Here is a 21556-nt window from a genome sequence, read left to right on the forward strand (position 1 = left end):
AACGCTTGTACATCAGCCCCCACATGTCATCAGTTGGATTTCCATGTATGGGCTTCTATTTTAGAAGTTGACCCTACAAGCTTGCCAAACAATATATAGACAACCTGTGCCATATCTAGCATTCATTTTATCTAAGTATACATGGAGCCCAGCATAGGGGGCCATGGTCGTATCATTAAAAGAGCATCCACACAAAAAGCATTTAAGCACAATATTCATTTATTTCCTAAACATTCTGTAATATAAATACGTGCTCTACCAATGCACCCTCAAAATGTAGCACTAGGTTCTGTGGAATTTGCAAAGGACCCCTCTCCCATTTACACAGCCTCTTGGCGCTGAATGGATTTTGTGAAATCCGTAACATTGTCCATGTGGGCGCCTGCTTTTTTTTATTAAACACTGATATGAAAATATAAAGATAAATTGCTCTCTCCGTACATTCCCTTTCATTAAAACACGCCTTTCCTTATCCCGATAACAGGCTAATTCCAAGGGCAATTTGCAACAAATCAATTTAAAGCGACATGTGATGCAAATGACAGAGGTTGGTTAAACATGGTCAACGCACGATATCCGTCTTTAGAGAGTGCCACTTTACTATAGAGTACCACTAATTTTGGCTATTAGGGGTCACTAAAGTGACATCTTTGAACCTAGAATTGATAAAATAGTGTACCATCACCCATGTGACTGCGGTGTGTGGCATTTTATTTGGGAAATGGCGGAATCAACATTATATCGTTTTTGCAGCCCAGAGTGATGCGCAGACCCTTAATCGGTTCCCAAGTATTATTTTATTTAATATTGCTCACTTCTGTTTTATAATTGCTGAACACATTCTGTTTGGCATAGAACACTCAGTGGCAGAGAGGGCTTTAGGATATGAAGAGCTCATTTCTGGTCTGAATTCAACTCTATCCTATGTGCTCAGGGACTTAGGGGGAAAGGGTCTAACTGATGTGTTTCCCCAATGATTCATGTTTTTAAACCTGAAAGGATGGAGGATGCAAAACAACTCGAAAACATATCTCCTCAATTCCTGCAAGTGTATTGAGATCTACTTGTAAAAGTATTAGATGTTTTCAAACTCTACAGGCTATAGAAAGATAGGCGTTTGTCTTGCCCCTTACACTCTCTGCCATTAAATGGCTTTGCACACTCCATTGTTAAACACTACTAAAACAGAGGTGCTCTTTTTCCCTGCTAATAGCTCTCTATCATCTCTTCCTCAGCCTATCTTCAGATAGAGACCCCTGCATCATCTATGATCCTTCTCACACCTTTTCTATGTACATCTCCAAAACTGGAACAGCAGCTCACCTGAACCTCCTAAATATTAGTAAAAACAGGCACTCCTTCCTTGCAACACTGCCAAGCATCTCTTTACCACTCTTGTCTTCTCTAAACTGGACTACTGTCTCAGCATCATTTTTCTCTCCCCAACTATGCTTTCTGTCCTCTCGACGAGATCACTAACTCCAGTAGCAGGACTCTTTTTGTACTCCCCACTTCACACCTACTTCCTCATACCGTCACCAGACCGGATGGCTGATGATGCACAACAGGGCCAGATTTAAGTTTCTTCTCCTGGTTCACAAAATCCATCCATGGTAAGGCACCACTGTATCTATCTGCCTCTATCCAACTCTACAAGCCTTTTTTTCATCTGGCCTCTGCCTCCTCAAATACATTGATGACATTAGAATATTGTATTGCATCATTACTGTATACGATGTTGGGCTGAGGCCTGCACCATGCTATGCGAGGTAATCCTCTGGGCTATTTATGTCTGTTCCATCTTTTAATATGTGTTAATATCAGGGGGGGGCTTGTTGCTGATATTCATACACTTGCTTGTAGCATAAAAAAGGCAAAAGTGTAAGGGACACGTTTTAGCAATACCTATCATGTATTGAAAACAGAAAAGCAATCCTTTAACATGCAGCCTTTCCTCATTGTTTTGTAGGGTGGAAAACAATCGGACCCACTTGCCAAGATATCAATGAATGTGAGACGGACAATGGCGGCTGCTCTGTGGCCCCGTTTGTTCCATGTATAAACACCAGAGGATCCTACCATTGTGGACTCTGCCCTCCAGGTGACATCATTTGTTTACAAGGGTTACTTTTCTGTATTTTGTATTATATAGTCTTTGTATCAGGAATCCTGACTGCATTTCAGGTCTCCAAAGGAAGGTCACAGCGAGATTCTAGCATGTGGCCACAGGCTAAGTGATTTATGCTGAGTGACTTCTATAGGCATACCCTATGCACAAAAACTGCAGTCAATATTTCATTTTTGAAACGTCTTTCGTGATTGTTCAAGAAAGAACATAAATAGGATGTTTTTGTATGTAGGATACATATTTGAGCAGCACAATGCATTGAAAGTGTAATGCTTTTCTACAGCTCCAGTCTGGAAATAAGGTGCCGGTAATAACGTATACAAGCAACTTTCCTGACCGGCAAACTACAAGTCTGCCGGTAGGGGCTCTGATGTACCAGCAGGCCTGACCTGCCGGCAGATCAGGCCCCTACTGGCAGATAAATGCCTGAATCACTGGCACCGTTATTAACGGTCCCAGTGATTCGAGCAACCCCATCCCATGGAGTGAAACTCCATGTAATGGGGAGTTACAGGCGTCTCCGCTGCCTATAGTATCACGGAGATGGTACAGTAGTTCCCCGGTAACCTGCTGGAATTACCAACAGGATACTGAAGAACTCATAATGAGCCATTGATCGCCATTACAAAAACCATAGCCCATCCCAACCCTGAGGCCTACTGCCTGCTGCCTTCAGAAACTGGCCCTACAGTGTTGTTTACTTCCTCCTACCAGCTTTAGTACCAGATATAACCATCTCCTCTGGCTCCTCTTCCATAGTACACGCCACCTCTGAACTCCCTACCTCTTCCTCAGAATTACTCTCTCCACTGGATCTTAGAACACCACCTTGCTCCTCTGCAAAAATATACTCCACCTCTGACTTCCCACATGCTCGTCACAATCACATTCACTACCTCTTAACACCTTCTTCCCCTTAATCTCATATCGGCTCACGACACATTTATGCTTCTCCAATATTACCACCTCTTTCTGCACAGTATCACCCTTACTCTACAAACCCTTTCACTTCCCTGCTATTGCCGCCTCCTCCCTCACAGCACCACTCACTCGCCAAACTCCTCCCCTGAAATCTTTACTAACCAACCGTCTCTCCTGCTCTGCCTACACACTACCCCGCAGTTCCTGTTGCCAAGCGGCCTTTTGTTTTTCTATTTCGGGGCATATTGTACACATTAGAATCCCCTTCAACTTCCCTTTGATGGGGCAACCCCACGAGAGCTGCACAATGCCCCTTCTTACTGGACCTTGCTAAAGGTCAGGCAGCTGCAGTGGTTACCCCAAAATATTGTCTCACCCTTACAACCAACCCAAATGGCCCCTTTTCAACAGTCATTCTGGTTTCCGCTTGCAGGGTCTGCGGGCCCAGGCCCACCTAGAAGAGATCCAGGGGGCCTGGATCCAGATAGTCAAAAAGGTGGACAAAATAGAAAGGTGTATGTCGGACCGCATATTCTTTCATGCAAACCCAGATACAATCCTTGATGTATGACCTCTTTTGGGAACATTTTTAAAATAACCACAAGATGGATTTGCAGCAAATTTGCATATGCTTCATTTGGCGACTAGATTTATGACCTTCACAAATTGGCATCCAAATCGGTGCAGCAGTTTGGGCAGTAGGTGAGAGCAACCTTTTGGGAATTTAATCAGAAAGTGTGTGTTTTGGAACCCACCTAAAATGTTGCCCCCCTGGAAGAGGACGCATGAAACTCTCCAAAATAATTTGCATTTTTTTTCAAATGTTGCATATTTTTCAAATGTTTTGTAAAAATGTGTCAAACGGCACCAAAATTATACAATTCATAAGCCTCCCAAAAGGTGCTCTTCCTAAAGGAAATCCAGCCCAACCATATTACAGAGTCATATCACTGACTCTGTAACACGTCAGTAAAATATCAATTTCTGACTCGATCTTGCAATCACCATGATCGAAAAATCATGTCAGAATGACAAGCCTGACACCACCTATTTTGCATGCATGCTGGTCAGATAGCACAGTGAGCTAAGCGCGCGCCGCTGATATCTGTGCGCAGCCTGCTGTGGCAGGTTTGAATTCCTGCTGGGTCAACTCAGTCTTTCATCCTTCCGAGGTCCATATTTTGAATACCACTTTGTGGTATAATAATGTCTTCTGTTATTTCAACACTCTGAGACCTATGGGTGTGTAGCGCTATATAAGAAATACATTAATAATATTGAGCTGCAAACCCTTGTTATATCAGGCTAGTGATACTGTTGTTTTGTGGATGCTTGTCAAATACATTCTTTGTACTACATTTCCAAACTAGAATTGCTGTATTAAACAGTGGGGTCTCAAGGATTGTACCGAACAACTGTACCCAAAGACACAAACAATCGATTTTTCCAATTCTTGTCATAGTAACAAATGTTCTTCTTCTGCCAGGTTATGAAGGCAATGGGAAGGTGTGCACCCCAGTTGACATGTGTTCTGTGAACAATGGCGGGTGTCATCCATTTGCTTTATGCACCCCTGGTCAAGGTAATGTCATTTTTTTTTATTGTGTTTTATGAAAACACATTTTCTGGCTTACAATAATTACACATTTTAGACAGCTGTGAGTAATATTTTCTAAATAACTGTGCACGGAAGTTAATGTGTGTAATATGAGAATGCTAATTGAAGCAGCTTTTTGCATCTCTACCCTGTTAACGAAACAAGAAAGTGTGAAGGGTAATGTATTTCTGACTTGTGTGACATTTCGCTAAGCGATTTTTGCAAAGGGCTAGATTCACCATTTATGTTATGGTATGTTATGCTAAATGCTTTTATACCGTGCACTGTCACCAACTGTGTAGTCTCTTGGCGCTCTGGTGGATCTGTAAAGCAAGAGGGTATGGCGGGGGGGGGGTAAATTAGTTGGACTGAGCGGGAGAAAAGAGCAAGTGAGCTGTGATGTGCTGTTGGCAACTTCAGTTCGGTTTACACTGTTTGCTGGGCCTAGGTGTGTTTTTCAGTTGATAGCCGTCATGGGTTACCAGACATTTGGTCGAAAAAAAATGGTCGACAGGACATTTGGTCGAAACCATTTGGTCGAAAGACAAAAGGTTGAATTTTTTTTTTTTTTGGGGGGGGGGTCCCCCAACCCTCTTTTTTCTAAAAAAACCTTTTTTTCCCTAAACGAAACCCTAAAATATATATATATATATAAATAAAATAAAAAATTCGACCATTTGTTTTTCGACCAAATTCCGTCGACCATTTGTCTTTCGACCAAATGTCTTTCGACGAAATGTCCGGACACGCCGTCATGTACTGTTGTGCAAATCTATGTGTGGTTTGTTTTGTTGTTGTGGTGTAGTGAAGTGCGTGCGGTTTGTTGTGCTGTAGAGGTATGGTTGTGTTTAGTTCAGAGTTTGGGAGTTGTATGCAAAAGGGTGTTTTTTTTAATAGTAAGGTTGGTTAGTGGCAGGTACCCTATTCTACCCTCACTGTTTTGATTGACTGTGGTCTGTCCCCTCTCCTGCCCTGTCATATATTCTGGAGTGCTACACTTATCACTTCTATGCTGTGTGCAGAAGAGTGGGTCCTCAATGGACTATTCAGTGGTGGTCCCTTTCCGCCCACAGCATGCAGAAAAGGGCATATCCCTTCCCCCTTAGCACACCCTGGTGTGCAGCAACCACCACTCCCACAAGCTCCTACAGGGTGGATGCACTCCCTGTGCCCCGCAGTCCATCGGTTCCGAGATCAGGATGCTTCTCTCTCCCCATTTTCCTCTAAGGCTCTATCTATGTCAGTGATCCAATTAGGTCAGAAACATCTTTTTTTCCCTGTTGCCCATTTGACACTCTATAGGTAATGGTACACCTAAATCTCCCTACAATTCGGATGGCTCTCTTCCTCTCAGCAGTCCACTCCAGTCTGGCTTACTCTCCAGTCCTTCTCACGGGCAAATGCCTACATTTGGGACTCAACAGCAAATGCAGTGACACCCAGGTTTGAGACATAAGAGTCAGTGATAAAACCTTAAAATCTGGGGTACCTGGATAATGGAGAAACACCTAAATTTGGGACTCAACAGTAAATGCAGTGACACCTAGGTTTAAAACATAGTAGTCAGTGATAACATGCTCACATTTGGGGTACCTGAATAAATGGGGAAATGCCTACATTTGGGACCAAACAGTGAATGCAGTGACACCTAGATTTGAAACACAGCAGCATATGAACAAGCAGCTTGATTTGAAACAATTGTACAGCCGGAGAAGACACTTACATTTGAGAGTCAATAGTTTATGGAGCGACAATTTAGTATGCCATACAGCAGTGACTGAAACACATATATATTGGGGGACTAAAATGGGTGTGCTTAAGGTCATAAGAATGGCAGGGCTCTGCCGGAATTCAGTAATTGCTGCACTCATCACCCACTGTTTATCATTTCACCACTAAGTTCTCCTTGCCTTTGAATGGGGTGGAATCAACAGCACCATCATGTGCTGTCTCCGGCCACAAACATACTGCAAAGGGGAGACTAGTACGAGGTGGATGTCCTTTCAAGCACATGGGCATTCAGAAGCCATCATCAGGTGCCATCATCAGGTGCCGTCATCAAAGCCTTCCTGGTGTACCTTTGAAAGATTCTGGACCAGGATTCAAACCTGTTGTGTACCTCATCAACTAGGGAGTCTCTAATCAACTGAGTGACCCTTAAATCAACTGGGTCCCAGGATTCTATTCACTTCACTGATGTTACTTTTAATGCATTAATTAAATGGTTCAATTTAGATATTGCTTTACTTTTCACTATTTACTGATTTTGTTTATCCTCTGAGGTTTTTGGATGGATGTTGTTATAAACGTGTTTATGTGTTCCTGTTTTAATGAGATACAGGCTATCATTAGTGGAAAGAGAGAGAGAGTGTTGCAGTGTTTGCATAAGAGCCCAGAGGAGGGATTAGAAGCATCCAGGTGGATGTTGAGGTCTCTCAAGGAGAAGTTGAGAGGTCAAGGCAATACCCGCAAAGAAGCTCTCTGCTGACCAGTTTCTGTCTTTCCCCGTTATTAAAAAGCCTTTGAGGGGGTGGTCTTCAAACAGATTCCTAAGTACCGTTAGTATAATGGCCATGGAGATCCATTTCAATCTGGCTTCAGCAGTAAACAAACCAGCGAGACTGCACTCGTGTATATTTCCAACTGTCTCTCTAATGCTCACCACTCCAAACGCTCTTCTGTACTCATTCTTTTGGACCTTTCTCCTGCCTTTGACTCTGTTGACCACTCCTCACTCCTCCTTACTCTCCAGGACCTTGGGTTTCACAAATCTCCTCTTGCCTGGATCACCACCTACCTCGAACATCGATCCTTTCAAATCTCTTGGAACTCGCAATACTCTGACCCCATCACTCTCCCTGTCGGTGTACTGCAAGGCTCAGTCCTTGGACCTCTGCTCTTCATACTCTATACCTCTAGCCCAGGGAGACTTATCTTAACCTTTGACTTTCACTCTCACTTTTTTGCTGATGGCACTCAAAAATGTCTTTCCTTTCGCTCCTTCAGCCCAGCCATCTCAGAACAGATTCTGAATTGTTTCATTGCAATTTTTCACTGGATGACATTCTGCTTCCTCATGCTGAACTCTTCCAAAACAGACCCCTCTTTCTCCCAGCTTCCAATGCCAGACCTAACCTCCCCTCTACATCCTTCCCACCTGACCTTCCTGCTCCCTTATACAAGTCTTGCAACTGAAGGTGGTCATTCCCCAATATACATATCCCAAACTCTGAATAAATGGACACATCCCAGTAGGGAATGAGACCAGGAGAAAGATTTCAAGTTAAGTAACGGTTTTATCAGGTAAATGATGCACAGAGAGGACTCTGGTGTTCCGAGAGCGCTCTGCCAAACGACACATGAACAGTAAGTTATATGCATAAAAAATATCACGCAATACAGTGTAGAATGTCCACGTTCATTGGTGAGTCCCTGTGGCCCAGTATGTTGCCATATACAGTGCCAGACTCCAATTGTTTGCTGTGACCTGGGCAGTCTATGGGCACGTGGGTCAGCTGGGCTTATCTCCGCGGGGTGAAGGTCAGGCTTGGTCCACAAGATGCAATTGTTCTAGCTAATCTAAACTACACAGTAAGCAATAGCATGTTGAGAGTAATGCACACCATATGCACAACATAAAACTTGTACCAGAATGTGGGGTCACCTATAAATTGTAGCGTGCTTAAAACTCAGAGGTTTCTAAGCGTGGACCCGGGGATCAAACCTTTGTTGCTCATGTTGTCTTGCTTCCAAGGCGAGCATGTTTCCGCTAGGCTATCCTCCCGAGGGTGTGTGGTAGGACGAGAGGTACCGATAGTGGGGAAAGCGTAGGTGCTGGCCGCATGCACGGATCAAGTAGTTATGCCCGTCCAGGCAGAAGATTAGGGCAGTTGGATGTTGAGAAGGTATTTGTTCAATTTTAATTATGATGTGGAATATAACCAGATATGGTCCGTGTTCCAAGAGTTCTTATTGGTGGTTAGCGTGTAGGTTCCAGGTTTGTGTATATATTTTGGACTAGGAATTTCATTAGTACCCCCTTTCCGCATAAGAGTGTAAGCAGGTTGAGATTACGATCTTGGGCTCAAAGCAGTTGTTAGATGAATAAACAGGTTTTGAGCTATTTTCTGAAGGTGAGGTGGTTTCTTCTTTGCGCATGCGTTCCTAAAGTAAATTCCATGCCAGAAGGCACAGAAACGATGAGCCTTCATGCCATTTTCTGTTGAAGCTTGGTACCATTACTAAGGTGTTGCTGCATGATCAAAGTCCTCTTGATGGTTCCTAGTGAGAGAACTTGCTGGTGAAGGACTTGAATGCTCTATTAGAATGGCAGCCAGTGTAGTGAGTGTAGGGCTGGGGGTGTTCCTATCTTTTCAGTCTGAGGAGCAGTCTGGCTTCTGCGCTTTGGACGCCTTGCAGGTATTCGGGGAGTCCAAGGTATAGCTTGTTGTCGTAGCCTAGTCTTGAGAGTACAAGTGTGATAACCGCTACAGTGCTGTGTGCAAACGTCAGATGGGGCATGATGTGCCAGATTATTCAGAGCTGGTAAAAACTTCTTTTTAGGTATCTGGTCTTTCCATCTAATGCCATTCCATCTAATGCCATTCCATCAAATTTTTTCCATCTAAAACTTTGCATCTAATGCATATTTGTTGGGGGAAAGGGTTAATTTTTGTTTAGGTGCATTATAAAGGGTAAAAAACGGGGGTTTAGGGGAGCACCCCCGCAAAACAAATTTGAAAAAAAATGCATTAGATGCAAAGGGGCTAATTCATGGACTTTTTGCACCGAAAAATTAGGATTTGTGCGCCATTCTGCCTGCAAATCCCCATTTGTTAAACAGGGATTTGCGGGCAGAATGGCGCACAAATCCCAGTTTTTCGGCGCAAATAATTCCATGAATCAGCCCCAAAGTTTTTAGATGGAAAAAATTTGTTGGAATGGCGTTAGATGCAATGGCATTAGATGGAAATTCCATAAACCTCTTTTTACAATTGCTTTATCCAGTGGTTCCGATGATCCACCAGGGAGAAGGCCACATCCTGGCCAGAAGAAAGGAGTGTCACTCTGATGGACATCTGCAAGAATCATTGCTGGCGCCATCGTCTGGCTCATAAACGATCACCTATTTTCAACTGCAGTCCTCTAGGCTGTCCTTCTGTGAAGGTCTTTCAATATTGTGTTCTTTGGTAATTGCTCTGGGTTTTGCAGCATCTATGCTTATCACCTCTCATTCTTGCACAAATGACAGGGATGTTATTTGCTACAGTTCATGAAAGTAAAGACTGAGGCGGGAAACGGATGATGTGAGGGTAATGTTCTGATTACTTACCTATAATCTCCATCTTCATTACACCTAGTCATTCACTTCCTTGCCACAGTAATGATAGCCTCTTCCCCCATCCTGGGGAAATCGATCGCCCTGACTCCTTTGGTATAATAACAGGATTGTAGGATAGGTCAAGTAATAACAGGAGGCTTGTGGGTTAGGTCAGCCCCTTTATATCCTGTAGGGTGGACAAAAAACGTTTTGGGAAGAAAGACTGGGGAAGGTAGACTTACTTCATGAGAGTATGGACTGCGATTAGGAAAATAAGTACTAGGTGCTATGTTATGTTATTTTATATGGACCTTGTATGGCTCCCAATGCCATTGATATAGCTTAAAAGCGCTGTGGGTGTGCACCCTTGGAGGAATGAAGTCTGAGATATGAGAATTGGTAAGAGGATTGTAGAATGCGTATGTGTATTGTAGCCAGTACGAAGGTGGCTTGAGGCGGCTAAGTCACTGCTACCGACCCATGGAGATCTCGCTAGTGGATGGGTGCTGTGATAGGCTGTCTGGAGAGTATGCAAGTCAAGGAAGTCTGATTATGTGTCCAGCTAGACCGAATGTTCTCATGGGACGGAGCTGCATTCTAGTGGCAGAGGTGATGTGCGATATGAGTTTGAGTAGTGAATTGTTGCAGATGTATGCAGCTGGTTGGCTATGCCCCGAAGGGTTGCGGCTACTAGCCATTAAGAGGGAGTGCGATACGTACCATTTAGTGATGGCTGATATGTAGTTACGATGAGGGGGCGCAGATCATATCAGATCAGATCAGGTGTAATAAAGATTTCTGGAAAGTAATCGAAGCAACATGCATGATATGATGTAAATATGTGCAACCTGTAAAAGCAAATGAGATCTAGATATTGTCTTAGTGACCATTCTGATTGAAGTGGGTCTGAACGCCTTGAAGCAATACTGTGTAACCTAACCAAATATGTCATTTACTAAGGTCCTAGAGCTTCGAATGGAGTCTCACATGCAACTTTGTTTTTTGAATCCCATTAGGTAGTCCAATGCCTACCTGTGTCTGCCTGCCTGGTCTCACTGGCAATGGCTTTGGACCGACAGGCTGCGTTCCAGTGAGTGATATCTGCCAACAGCGCAGCCCTTGCGTAAATGGACAATGCATAGTAAGTCTTTTGCCTGTTGTTTGGATCAGCATCTACTCACATTCTTTAATCTCCTCGAAAGGTACCATGTGGGCCTGAAACGATGACATGGATAGCGAATCATGTGCACCAACAGGGGAGCCAATGGAGTTGGACCTCACCCTTGGACTTCATGGGCCCTCAGAATTCTTTCCATTCTATCATGATCTTTTCTCTGCAACAGTTTGATTTCTGTGTGAAGAACAATTGGATACTGCATTCCTCTCCCTGAAGAGGATGCTCCGGATAAATCTTCTGGCACAGTGTTCTGGGTATGAAGGGATTTAGGGATGTTGAAGAGAAGAAAGAAGATGGGGAGAGGCACCCCAAGGTCAAAGCTTCCATCAAGTCTTAGCTTGTCTCACTATCAAAACATTACATTCTATCTTTTCCAATTCCCAAAGCATTGCATTGTCCGTCCCTGCAAAATGTGGTCATAGGGTTTCTGTGCCGAGATGCCTCTGCTGTGATCATCATTTGCGTTGCACATCTATAGCAGGTCTTCCAATACAATATCAAACCATAGAACCCCAAACCAACATTTCTGATGATCTCAACTCCTCACGCAGTCAATAACATGTTCATTCCCTGGGGGGAGCTAATGAAGAGTATGCAGGGCCCAAGTGCCGAGATAATTCAAAGTAAGGGGTTAAACATGTTTGGCAAGAGATGAAGGCAAAGGGAGGGAGTCGAGACACTAAATGGGGCAATTGTGTGTTCATCATGTGCACAGTTAGTGTAGTAGCACACATTTCACAATTTGGGGTAAGTATGTTCCCATTCAAGCCTAATATCCTGATACTGCCTTGCTGGTGCAGTATTATGGAAGATGTGTCTTGTGCGCAAATGTATTTTCTTTGTGGGGTTTTTCTAATTCTGAATTAAGTAGACCTGCTTGTGGCATTGTTTTCCTATTTGTAGTGTCAGTTGGCCTTGCGGCACTAGTATTTCTTTTTCTTTTTCACCATAATTTATCGGACCTGCTTGTGCTGAAAACGAAACGTTGTTTCATGTTTGGGGCAGCAGGTGCACTCGCACTGGAAAAAGAAAAACACATTGCTTACATCCTGAGCTTGGTCACATGGAGATAGAAAAAAAATGTATTTGCAGTACAATTCTGCCACTTGTTGCTCTTGCATCCCCATTGCTACACCACGTGCCCTGTTGCACATATACACGTGAGCCCAACACATTTATTTTTAAACTTGCCTGTCCCTTAGCTCCACACTGGATCGTGACTCCAAATTGAAACAGGAAATAGAGCTAGAAGTGACTTTGCACAGCAAAAAGACACTTTGCACTGTTCCATGAATCAGGGTGTTTGTTGGCAGTGAAAAGTCACTTTGCACCAGTGAAAAGTACTTTGCACTGTGAAAAATATTCCATGAATCAGGCCCTAAATGTCTCAATATGGGTCACTTTTTGTGGACTGCCACTCACATTGAAATTTAAAATATGCTGAATTACCACATGGCAAATTGGAGGACATTTACTGATTCATTTACAAATGCAAATCACAAACTGGCAGGTGTATGTTTTCATTAATCAGTTTGTTTTGATCCTAAATCAAATGCTCTCTTTTCAGGATAGGGGAAATAAAGAGAGTGCCAAAGAGGGGGCTGGGTAGATACACACGAAACCAGATACATCACGAGATAGGGAGAGGGGGAGGTGATTAATGTTGAACACATATGTTTGATTAGTGACATAGGGATTTTGATGTAGAGATGGAATGGATATTCCATTGGAAAACAGCTGCGTGGACTGAAGAGCGATGGAAAGGCGGCCATAGCAAGACACAAACAGGGAAAGAGGCAGAGTAAGAGAGACAGCTTAGGGAGAGTGGTGGGGAGAGAGAAAAAGAGGCAAGAAAGAGTTGGAGTGAGAAGGAGAGGTTTGGAAAGGGAGAAGAAATGCTCGATGCGGCTGTGATGAAAAGACTACTGCTCTGCAGGAATACATTGATTACTAGGGAATAAAACTGTTGCTCAGCCCCACACTACTAATAAACCATCAGTGATCCCAATCATAAAGGTGAAACAGGCTCAGGCCGAGGTCAGGCTATACTCTTCAGTAGAGAGGTGAGCTTGTGCACAAGCAAACCAAACAAAAATAGTGCTATGGTACAAAAATGAAAGAATGTCTGACCAAAGTTCTATAAAAATAGGGTAATTTAATTAAACTAACAAATACAAATAAAGCATTTAAACAAACTATAACCTATCCCTTTAAAGGAATTCAAAGAGAATACCCAGTTTGGAATAAAGGGAGCCCTCTGTGTTGAAGACAGGGGTGCACTGATTCCAGCAGCAAATGCCAACGTTATTGTAGATGTCTTCAAAAAGGTAGTGAGTGGTGTCTTACTTGTCATTATGACCATTTAGCCAGAGAGACAGGACCACTTCAAATACATCCTATGCTTGTTGTTGTGGCTCAAAAGCATTGAACCGTGCTTCTGGGAGCTTTGCTGTAGTGGGAACTATGTCAAGAAGGTCGAGTCGCGCTTCACAATGGTGAGTTGGCATCAAGACTGTTTGAGACAAGGGCTTCCAGTGGATCAAGACAGCATTTGAAATTGGTTGAGTCGATGGCTTCCCAAAGGTTGAGTCAGTGTTTCAGTCTGGGCGAGGTGATACTTCTGCTGGATTGAGTTGGTATTCGAGACTGGTAGAGTCCATGGCTTCCAGTGGGTTGAGTCATTGTTGGAGTCAAATCAAGAAAATGCTTCTGCTGGACCTAGTCCCCGGTGGAGATGCAGAGGGTCAGTTAATTCCATGTAGTCTAGGGAGCGGATGAATCGATTTGGGATGATTAGCTTGAATGGGTCAAGTCACCCTTGATGTTATTTCCAGCAATTATATCACTGGATACCAATTATTCCCTGGTGTTATTAGACCATTTTAATGGCAATGCATGTTTCAGCCTTCTTGGCCATCATCAGGGCATCATCAGTGAGGAGCAGCATGGGTTTTTAGACCCAACAGGCTTGGGGCCCACGTCTGGACATACCCGTTGCACTCACAGTAACTAAAGCTGTTTGTAGGGAGCCAAGCTGTACTTCACAGATTAGGCTCAACCATGCCGAAACATGTCTGGGGTTGCTGTGTTTCCCTGCAGAGGGGTCCTGGGCTAGCACTGCGGGATGGGCTGCTCTCATTGGTGGCAGTACCTGACTGATTTTACTATGGCTAAACCCCTTTTGCAATGGCGCAGACGGGCGAAAAATAGTGTTGTGAAAGGTTGCCAAGAGCAGTGCCTGTGGTTCAGACTAATTCAAAACCTTCCACCTATCATCTTTTTAGTTATAAATTGTGTAATCTCAGCAGCTAACATGTTGAAACCAGTTATGTCTGATATATAGTTTACAAACATCCACCTGACATCTGGGGCCACACAATTATAATATTTTATACCCAAGGTGCTTGTAGTTAAAAAGGCACCTCTGTCAGTTGGAACTTTGGGTTCCAGGAGCTGTGTTCAGGAATGCACATGTGACCCGTGAACCTTCCCTGTTGCTACTACAAGGCAGCTGTTGTGGGATGTTAGTAGACAGTCATTGCAGGGATACCTGCGTGTACAATACTTTTGTGCATGGATCATTATGAGAGTGAGCTTGATTAGTAGATTAGTTGATTAGTAGATTAGTAGAGCTCACAGTCAGAGATCGATTTACAAACATCGTTTGATCACTAAAACAACAAATGTTCAGGCTTTTACACCCTTACAGATGGCATTCGTCTATGTAGAAGTTTTTTGATTCTTTTCATAATTATATATTTTAAACTTAGGGAAGGCAACACCTGATTCCACTGGAAAATAACATGGTAATTCAGATCCTCCAGTTTAAAGTGATTTAGCGTTCCCTCCCTTTTTTGACGCAAGTATTTAAATCAAATGCGTAAGCACATCTCATCACTTCCGTAAAGAAAGAGCACCCCAATCAACAACGGACATCTGAATGGGCACATTTTATATACGCCAATTCAGGTGGCCTTTTTCACCTCTTGGAGCAAATCAGGGGACGTTTCTGCGCATTTAACGGCCTGTCACAGTGAAATGCGCTGTGAGCCTATAGAACATTATTGTCAGTAGAAAAATGGGTTATCTAAAAGTAGCATACATATCCTCTGCTCTATATTTTAGATGCCCCATTTTTTCAGGATCTTGCCCAAAATCTAATTTTTTTACTTTTTTAAAAATAGTTACAATATGAGAGGGAAAAGAGACAGAGTGAGGAAGTGATGGGTCAGATGCGGAGTGATAGGCAAGAAAGCAAAGAGGGACGTGGGTCAGAGAGGGAAGCGGAGGGCAAGAGAGCAGAGAGGAAGCTGGGGCAGTGGGCCAGAAATCACAGGTTGAGAGGTGGGCCCGAAATTAGAGAGGCAGAAGGGATCCAAAAAGCAGAGGGTGTGCGGGTTACAGGTGGGCCAGAACAACAGAGAGGGAGAGGTTGGCCGGAAACAGGAAGTGAGCTGCCGATTGGGAGAATGGATGCAAGATGCAGAATTAGAAAGAAGGAATGAAGGGCTGTAGACAGCGGCAGGATTTGGGGAGTGTAAGGTGTGAGTTGGGAGCATGGTATGGAGTATGGCAGGGGCTGTGGATTGCAAATTGTGACTTTGCAGTGTGACAGAGCATGCAGGTATGTGCTTCACAGAGTGAGGGGTTCAGGAATGTAAGTTGTGATGGACAAATGGTGAGTGAGAAGGGTGTTGGTGAGAGGGGTGTGTGGGTATTTGGAGGATTGGAGAACATAGAAGAGGAATATTTTCACCATTACAACTGATAATGATCAACACAGTTAATAATATTAAATAGGCATGCACATTAAACCAAAAATGTTGCGCAAAACAACTGTTCTGCCAAGCCAGGGATATCTGGGGCTCTTCCTATTAAATTAATACATATGGTAGAAATAATAACCTGGCTCTCTTGTAGCGTTGCAGACTGCCTCTTTCCTGCAATGTGCCAATTTTGCACCCTTTAGTCAATGCAAAAAGTGCTGCAAAAATGCCACAATAAATAAACGTTTTTGCCATAAAATGTGCTTTATAATGCTGCGAAATGTACCTTTTCATGCTGCAATATCCTGGAGGATTTACGAGTGTGAGAAAGATATAGATAGACAAAGGGTTAACAACGACAGAAAGATTAAATTGGAAAGGGGAGAAATGGAGAGTGAGAAAGAGAGGAGGGAGTGAGTAACAGTGAGTGAAGGAAAACGAGAGGCAGAGGGAGAGAGAATACATGCTAATGCGTATATATAGATATATATATGAACGTTATATGGCATTTGTATTTTAAAGTGCTCAACTGTCATTTGAATGGACTTAAAGCAGTGAGAAGCATCAATTCTGGGATTGTGGAGGGCTGTGGTCTGACATTATATTACACAGCAAAGCAGTGCATTAAATAGGAGGCAACATCTATTAGGTTTGACATTAACAATATGGAAAAGCAATATGTACCAGGATCGAACGGGTTCTGCGTTTGGCTACCTTAAATGATGGAGATAATGCATGAGACGCAGCAAACAAGCATAACCTAGTTGTTAAGTGACACTGTGCATAGCCTAGAAGTGATGCCTGCGAGATCAGTGGATATTGCAACCAAGTGTCCCAGTGCAGCTGGTTGCAGTGGTGGCAGGGGTGTTGCTAAGTCTGGAAAAGATTTGGGGCTATGCTCATTTTGGGACTGTCGGCACTGGGGGCTAGCTAGCCTTTTTGGTTGTAATCCCTGAGCTTCTATCCGGGACGACAACCAAAAGACCTGGGACAGTACCGCCTCAGTCCCCCCGTAGCAACGCCTCTGAGTGGTGGGCTCTGCAAAGGTGCAATAATAATTACATTAATTGATTATATACGTTGCACTTTTGTTTAACACAATATGCAACCTTGTTGCCACTTCAGAGTGCTTTCTCTGCCTTGTGGTCAGCGTCTTGGTGGATATCCAGTTTTGTGTTTATTGGCTGCCGTGATGGCCTGATTGGCCAACGCGTTGTTTCTCCTGAGGTTTGTAGGAGAGTGACCAGCAGACTGGTTTCTGATTGGTGAGACCCAAGGGTTGGTGTGCTCCAGTCAGCTATTGAGAGAAAGCTGTTCTTCCATTCCATGGAAGGCAATTTTAATCTGCATTTACTCACTGGTAAATATGTTACCCAGGAAGGTGGTTGTTGATCTGAGGGATTTATAAATCTCAGTAAAGCCTTTGACCAATCCACCAAGGAGTGTTTATGGGGGACTCATCATATAGTTTGTTACACTAATTAGCCAAATGTATTCAAACCGAGACAATAGAGTCCATTATGTTGTGCAGGGAAAGTCTATAATGAAGTTTGTGATTATACTCAGGGTCTGCCATGGCTGCATATTACTCGTTTAGCGGTAGCCCTTAAGGCAGGAACACAAGATATGCCTTGGATGGGTCCTCATTATCTGCCACCCTTATTGTGTGCAGATGGTGCAGGCCTGCTTACTTAGACACTGAAGCTTTGCAAGAGCTATGGTAACGTCATGCCTCTTCGGAAGTTAACTAGAAATTCTGCAAAGTCCATGGTCATCCGTGTAGGGAAAGGGCTTCTAAACGGAAGATTGCAATCATGGTACGAGATGTGGTTGCGGAGGTGTCATTGTGATTACCTGGGAATAGAACTCTTGAGCGATAGATCACAGGGTGAATGAGTTGGATGAGCTTCTGAAACAGCCGTTAGGAGGTATTCTGACAATATAAAATAGATCTGGAGGACCGGAAACATAAGCAGTCCTTCAAGCAAATTCTACAGCATCATATTGTAGAAGGAATTGCAGCATCACAGATGCCAAATTATTGCATAAGACTGACATAGAATCTTTTTTAAAGCTATTTGGGTGTAGCCTCCACAAGTGCCCAAAAATGGGTCAATTCTGAATTAAGTACATGATACATGATGCACCTGCTAAATTATGAGTAGCCATTTGGTGGAAAATAACAGCCCACTTCCCGCAAACAACAGTTGGAGATTTTTTTTTTCACTTATAAAGCGCACTAAGCTCAGAGGCATCAAGGCGCTGTTACAAAACCAGTTACACACGCATGGAAAGGAAAAATATATGACTGAGAGTGTTCAGGAGCCAGATAGTCAGCCGCCATGTTTGGCTATGCGAATAGCCAAGTTTATAATGCTTTCCTGAAGACCCAGTAAGAATTCTCCACTCTCAAGAATGGGGAGAGCAGGTTCCACTGTTTTGCTGCGAAGGATAGGAAGCTGGCACAACCAGCTTTTGAAGTTTGTATTTTGGTTGCAGAAGTTTGTTGTTGTGGGCTGCTCGGCGGGTCTGTTGGCTAGATCGCTGATGAATTTCTGGGTCAAGTAGGGAGGGGCAGTGTTAGAAAGACATTTGTGCGTGATGGATAGAGTCTTAAAGTTGATGTGGTCTTTGATGGGGAGCCAATTGACCTTTTTTCTCAAGGCAGAGATGTGCTCGCGTCTCGGAATGTTTAGTGCAGCTCGCACAGCATTGTTTTGGGTAACCTGTAGCTTAGCAAAGTTCTTCAATGATGTGTCAGCAAATAAGGCATTACAATAATCCAATCTTGATCCAATGATTGGTCGAGCAATCGTGATACAGCTATCCTGGGAGAGGAAGGTTCTGGCAGCATTAATCAATTTCATAGTGTGTGCCGATGAGGAGGCAATCACATTCACCTGGTGAGTGAGCGAGAGTGTGGCGTCCAGGTACACGCCAAGAGTTTTCACAGAGGATGATACCTGTATGTGGATCCCGTCGATGCAGAATGAGGAGTATTGGGGCATCAAATTCTTGACTACTGTAGGTGGCCCAACTAGATGTAGCTCCATCTTGTCATTGTTAAGGTAGAGGCGGTGAGTGGCCATCCAGGCTTGTATCATGGCATAAACATTATTTAAAGAGCTGGAGTTTTCAAGTTAGTCTCCGCACAGGGGTAGGAGGATTTGCGTGTCATTGCCATAAGTGGTGTATGATATGCCAATGGAGTCTAGTAGGTCAAAGAGGGGTCTTGTGAATATGTTGTAGAGAGTCGGGACATAGACGATCTTTGGGGGACTCTACAAGGTATAGGGGCAGGTGGGGTATTGTAGTTCTCGGTAAGCACCCTCATGGTTCTACCTTCGAGGAAGGAGTCCGCCCAAGTTGTAGCTTCTGGTGAGAAGTGAGCTGCGGTCGTGAGGTGTTGGCATAAAATCGGGTGGTCTGCAAGATCAAATGTGACTGAGAGATCCAAGAGAAGGATCAGGGTAGTTTTCCATGATCTCAGAATTCATTAAGCTGGATTATGAGGTCAAGCAAGGCGGACTCTGTACCGTGGCCTGGTCTGAAGCCTGACTGTCATACACTTAGGATGTGGTGGGTTTCCAGGAATTGTTGCATCTGTATATATGCAGCTCTGTCCAAAATTTTCAAGAGGAAGGGGACAGTGGTGATGGGTCATAATTGTTGCGAAGAGATGGGTCAAAAGAAGGTTTTTTGATCAGTGGGAGTACCCAGGCTTCTTTCAGGTTGGTTGGGACTTGGCAAGAGGAGAAGGAGGTGTTGATGAATTTTGTGATGAATGGGATCAATTCGTCAGAGCATTCCTTGATAATAGATGTCCCCTTTGCATCTGGAAGGTTTACGGCTCTTAAGGATGGATGCTGCATCCGGCTCAGAGATGGTACTGAAGTAAAACAGGGGGGGGGTGAGTTGGTTATTGGAGAGTTTCCCTGTGTGGTAGGGGGGGTGGGGATACTGTGGGGCCTTTGAGCAAGGATAGCTTGTGAAGGATTCTTTTGTGTAGGGTCTGAATCTTATCTAACATAGCTGTTCGGATTTTTAGAGCACCAGGCCGGGTCTTTGACAATGGTGGATTTAGCTGCTATTATAGGGGGGTTTGAGATTTCTTACTTGCGCTCGTGGTATGCACTGGTGAGTTCTGGTGAGGGGGCCTTTCTTGTATGGATAGGAGTCAGTAGTGCACTCTACTGACTCCTATCCATACAAGCAGGGCCCCCTCATGACCCCACATAACGTCCCCGCTGTTCCTCATAAATGCAAGCCAGAACTCTCCATCGCATACCACGAGCACAAGTAAGAAATCTCATACCATCCCCATCAAATTGGACGTTCCACCTACGTCGTTCTTTGGAGCCCTAGTCAACACTAGATTCATCGATATAAATGAGGGTAGGAGATTTCCAGGTTGCATCTCTGGTGCATGTTAATGAATGAGCGTTCCCCAAGATGGCTAATTCTAGTTTGACTAGCTAAGGGACAAGATAAAGGCTGGGATAGGCTGGTTCCAGAACAGAGTCTGCTGTTTCGAATCACAATGCTGGTGGTTACAGGGGGCGAAGAGCATCTTGATCAAGCTGCTGGGCTACTGGTGTTGAGGTGCTCCCGCGAGAGTGTCAAAGAGCAGTCCGGTCTAGGTTGAGGATTGGAGTTAGTGGTGCAGGGTATGCTAAGCCTAGGTGGTGTGGAGTAGGTAGAGTGGAGCTGACGGCCTCGGAGCAGATTTCCCCTTTGCTGGTGCAGTGTTATGTACAGGCCATCACCAGATAATACTGATGCACGGCTGATTTGGATCTGATTGTTGTGAGGGGTTACATGTGCAATAGTGCTGGCAATGAGGATGTGCGAGTGGAGGCTGTGGGTGTGAATGTCCGACGCGCTGGGGCCTGTGTGGGTCTTAATGATAGTCGCTCTGGATGCTATGGAGGTGGGTGCAGCATGCACTCTAGGGTTGTTGCGGCACAGCGCTCTGAGCATGGCGGGAAGGACAGGTTCTTTGGAGTACTTGCTGTCCCATGCCATGGGTTCTGTAGCGGTTGGTACAGTGGATATACTAGACGACATAGGAGGGGAGTCATGGGCAACAGGCAGTGACATAGTTAGATTAGGCAAGTGTCTCAGACATGGCTGATGGGCTACAGCAGGCACAATCTGGCTTTGTAAAGTGGAAGCGAGAAGACCAGCCAGTGCGTCCTGGATGAGGACGGCTGGTAGAAACAGGGAGGGATGCGGTAATGGAATGTGAGCATAAAAGTGCACACGGATAGTGCAGCGGGCGACAGGATTACAAAAGCCAACTACAGTAGATTGTAGATTTGTCTTAACTATATCTTTACGTGCAGCTCCTTGACTGTGCAGGGAACGTGTCACAGTCGGGCCTGGTGGGTCGAGGCGGAGACCGGCAAAGTGCTCCTGAGGCCTTGTGCATCAGTCTTTGGAATTGGTGGGTCCAAGTTCATTTGTTGATGTTTCCTTCAATCCGGATACAGCAACTTTGTTATAGCAACACGGGGAAAGTTGCTAGTTGATGCAGCGGCCATCTTGGTGGATGGATTCTCCTTGCACACAGCCTCGTGGGAGTCCCATGGTGGACCGTGGCTGTGCTAGCTGATGAGCAGGAGCGGCAGAGAGTTCCTGAGGACTT

At 44.3% G+C, this 21556-nt stretch overlaps 1 protein-coding gene across 1 annotated transcript in view; it reads left to right on the plus strand.

Annotated features, from left to right (window-relative positions):
- CUBN (cubilin) overlaps nt 1-21556 on the plus strand; it is a 1794835-nt gene that overhangs the window by 162597 nt on the left and 1610682 nt on the right. The window contains exons 9-11 of the mRNA XM_069648353.1: nt 1970-2101; nt 4536-4631; nt 10983-11107. Of these exons, the coding sequence (XP_069504454.1) occupies nt 1970-2101; nt 4536-4631; nt 10983-11107 (353 nt within the window). The remainder of the gene's footprint in view (nt 1-1969; nt 2102-4535; nt 4632-10982; nt 11108-21556) is intronic.

This window comes from Ambystoma mexicanum, chromosome 2q, assembly GCF_040938575.1.
Source record: "Ambystoma mexicanum isolate Mex_15411 chromosome 2q, UKY_AmexF1_1, whole genome shotgun sequence".
Classification (NCBI taxonomy): Eukaryota; Metazoa; Chordata; class Amphibia; order Caudata; family Ambystomatidae; genus Ambystoma; species Ambystoma mexicanum.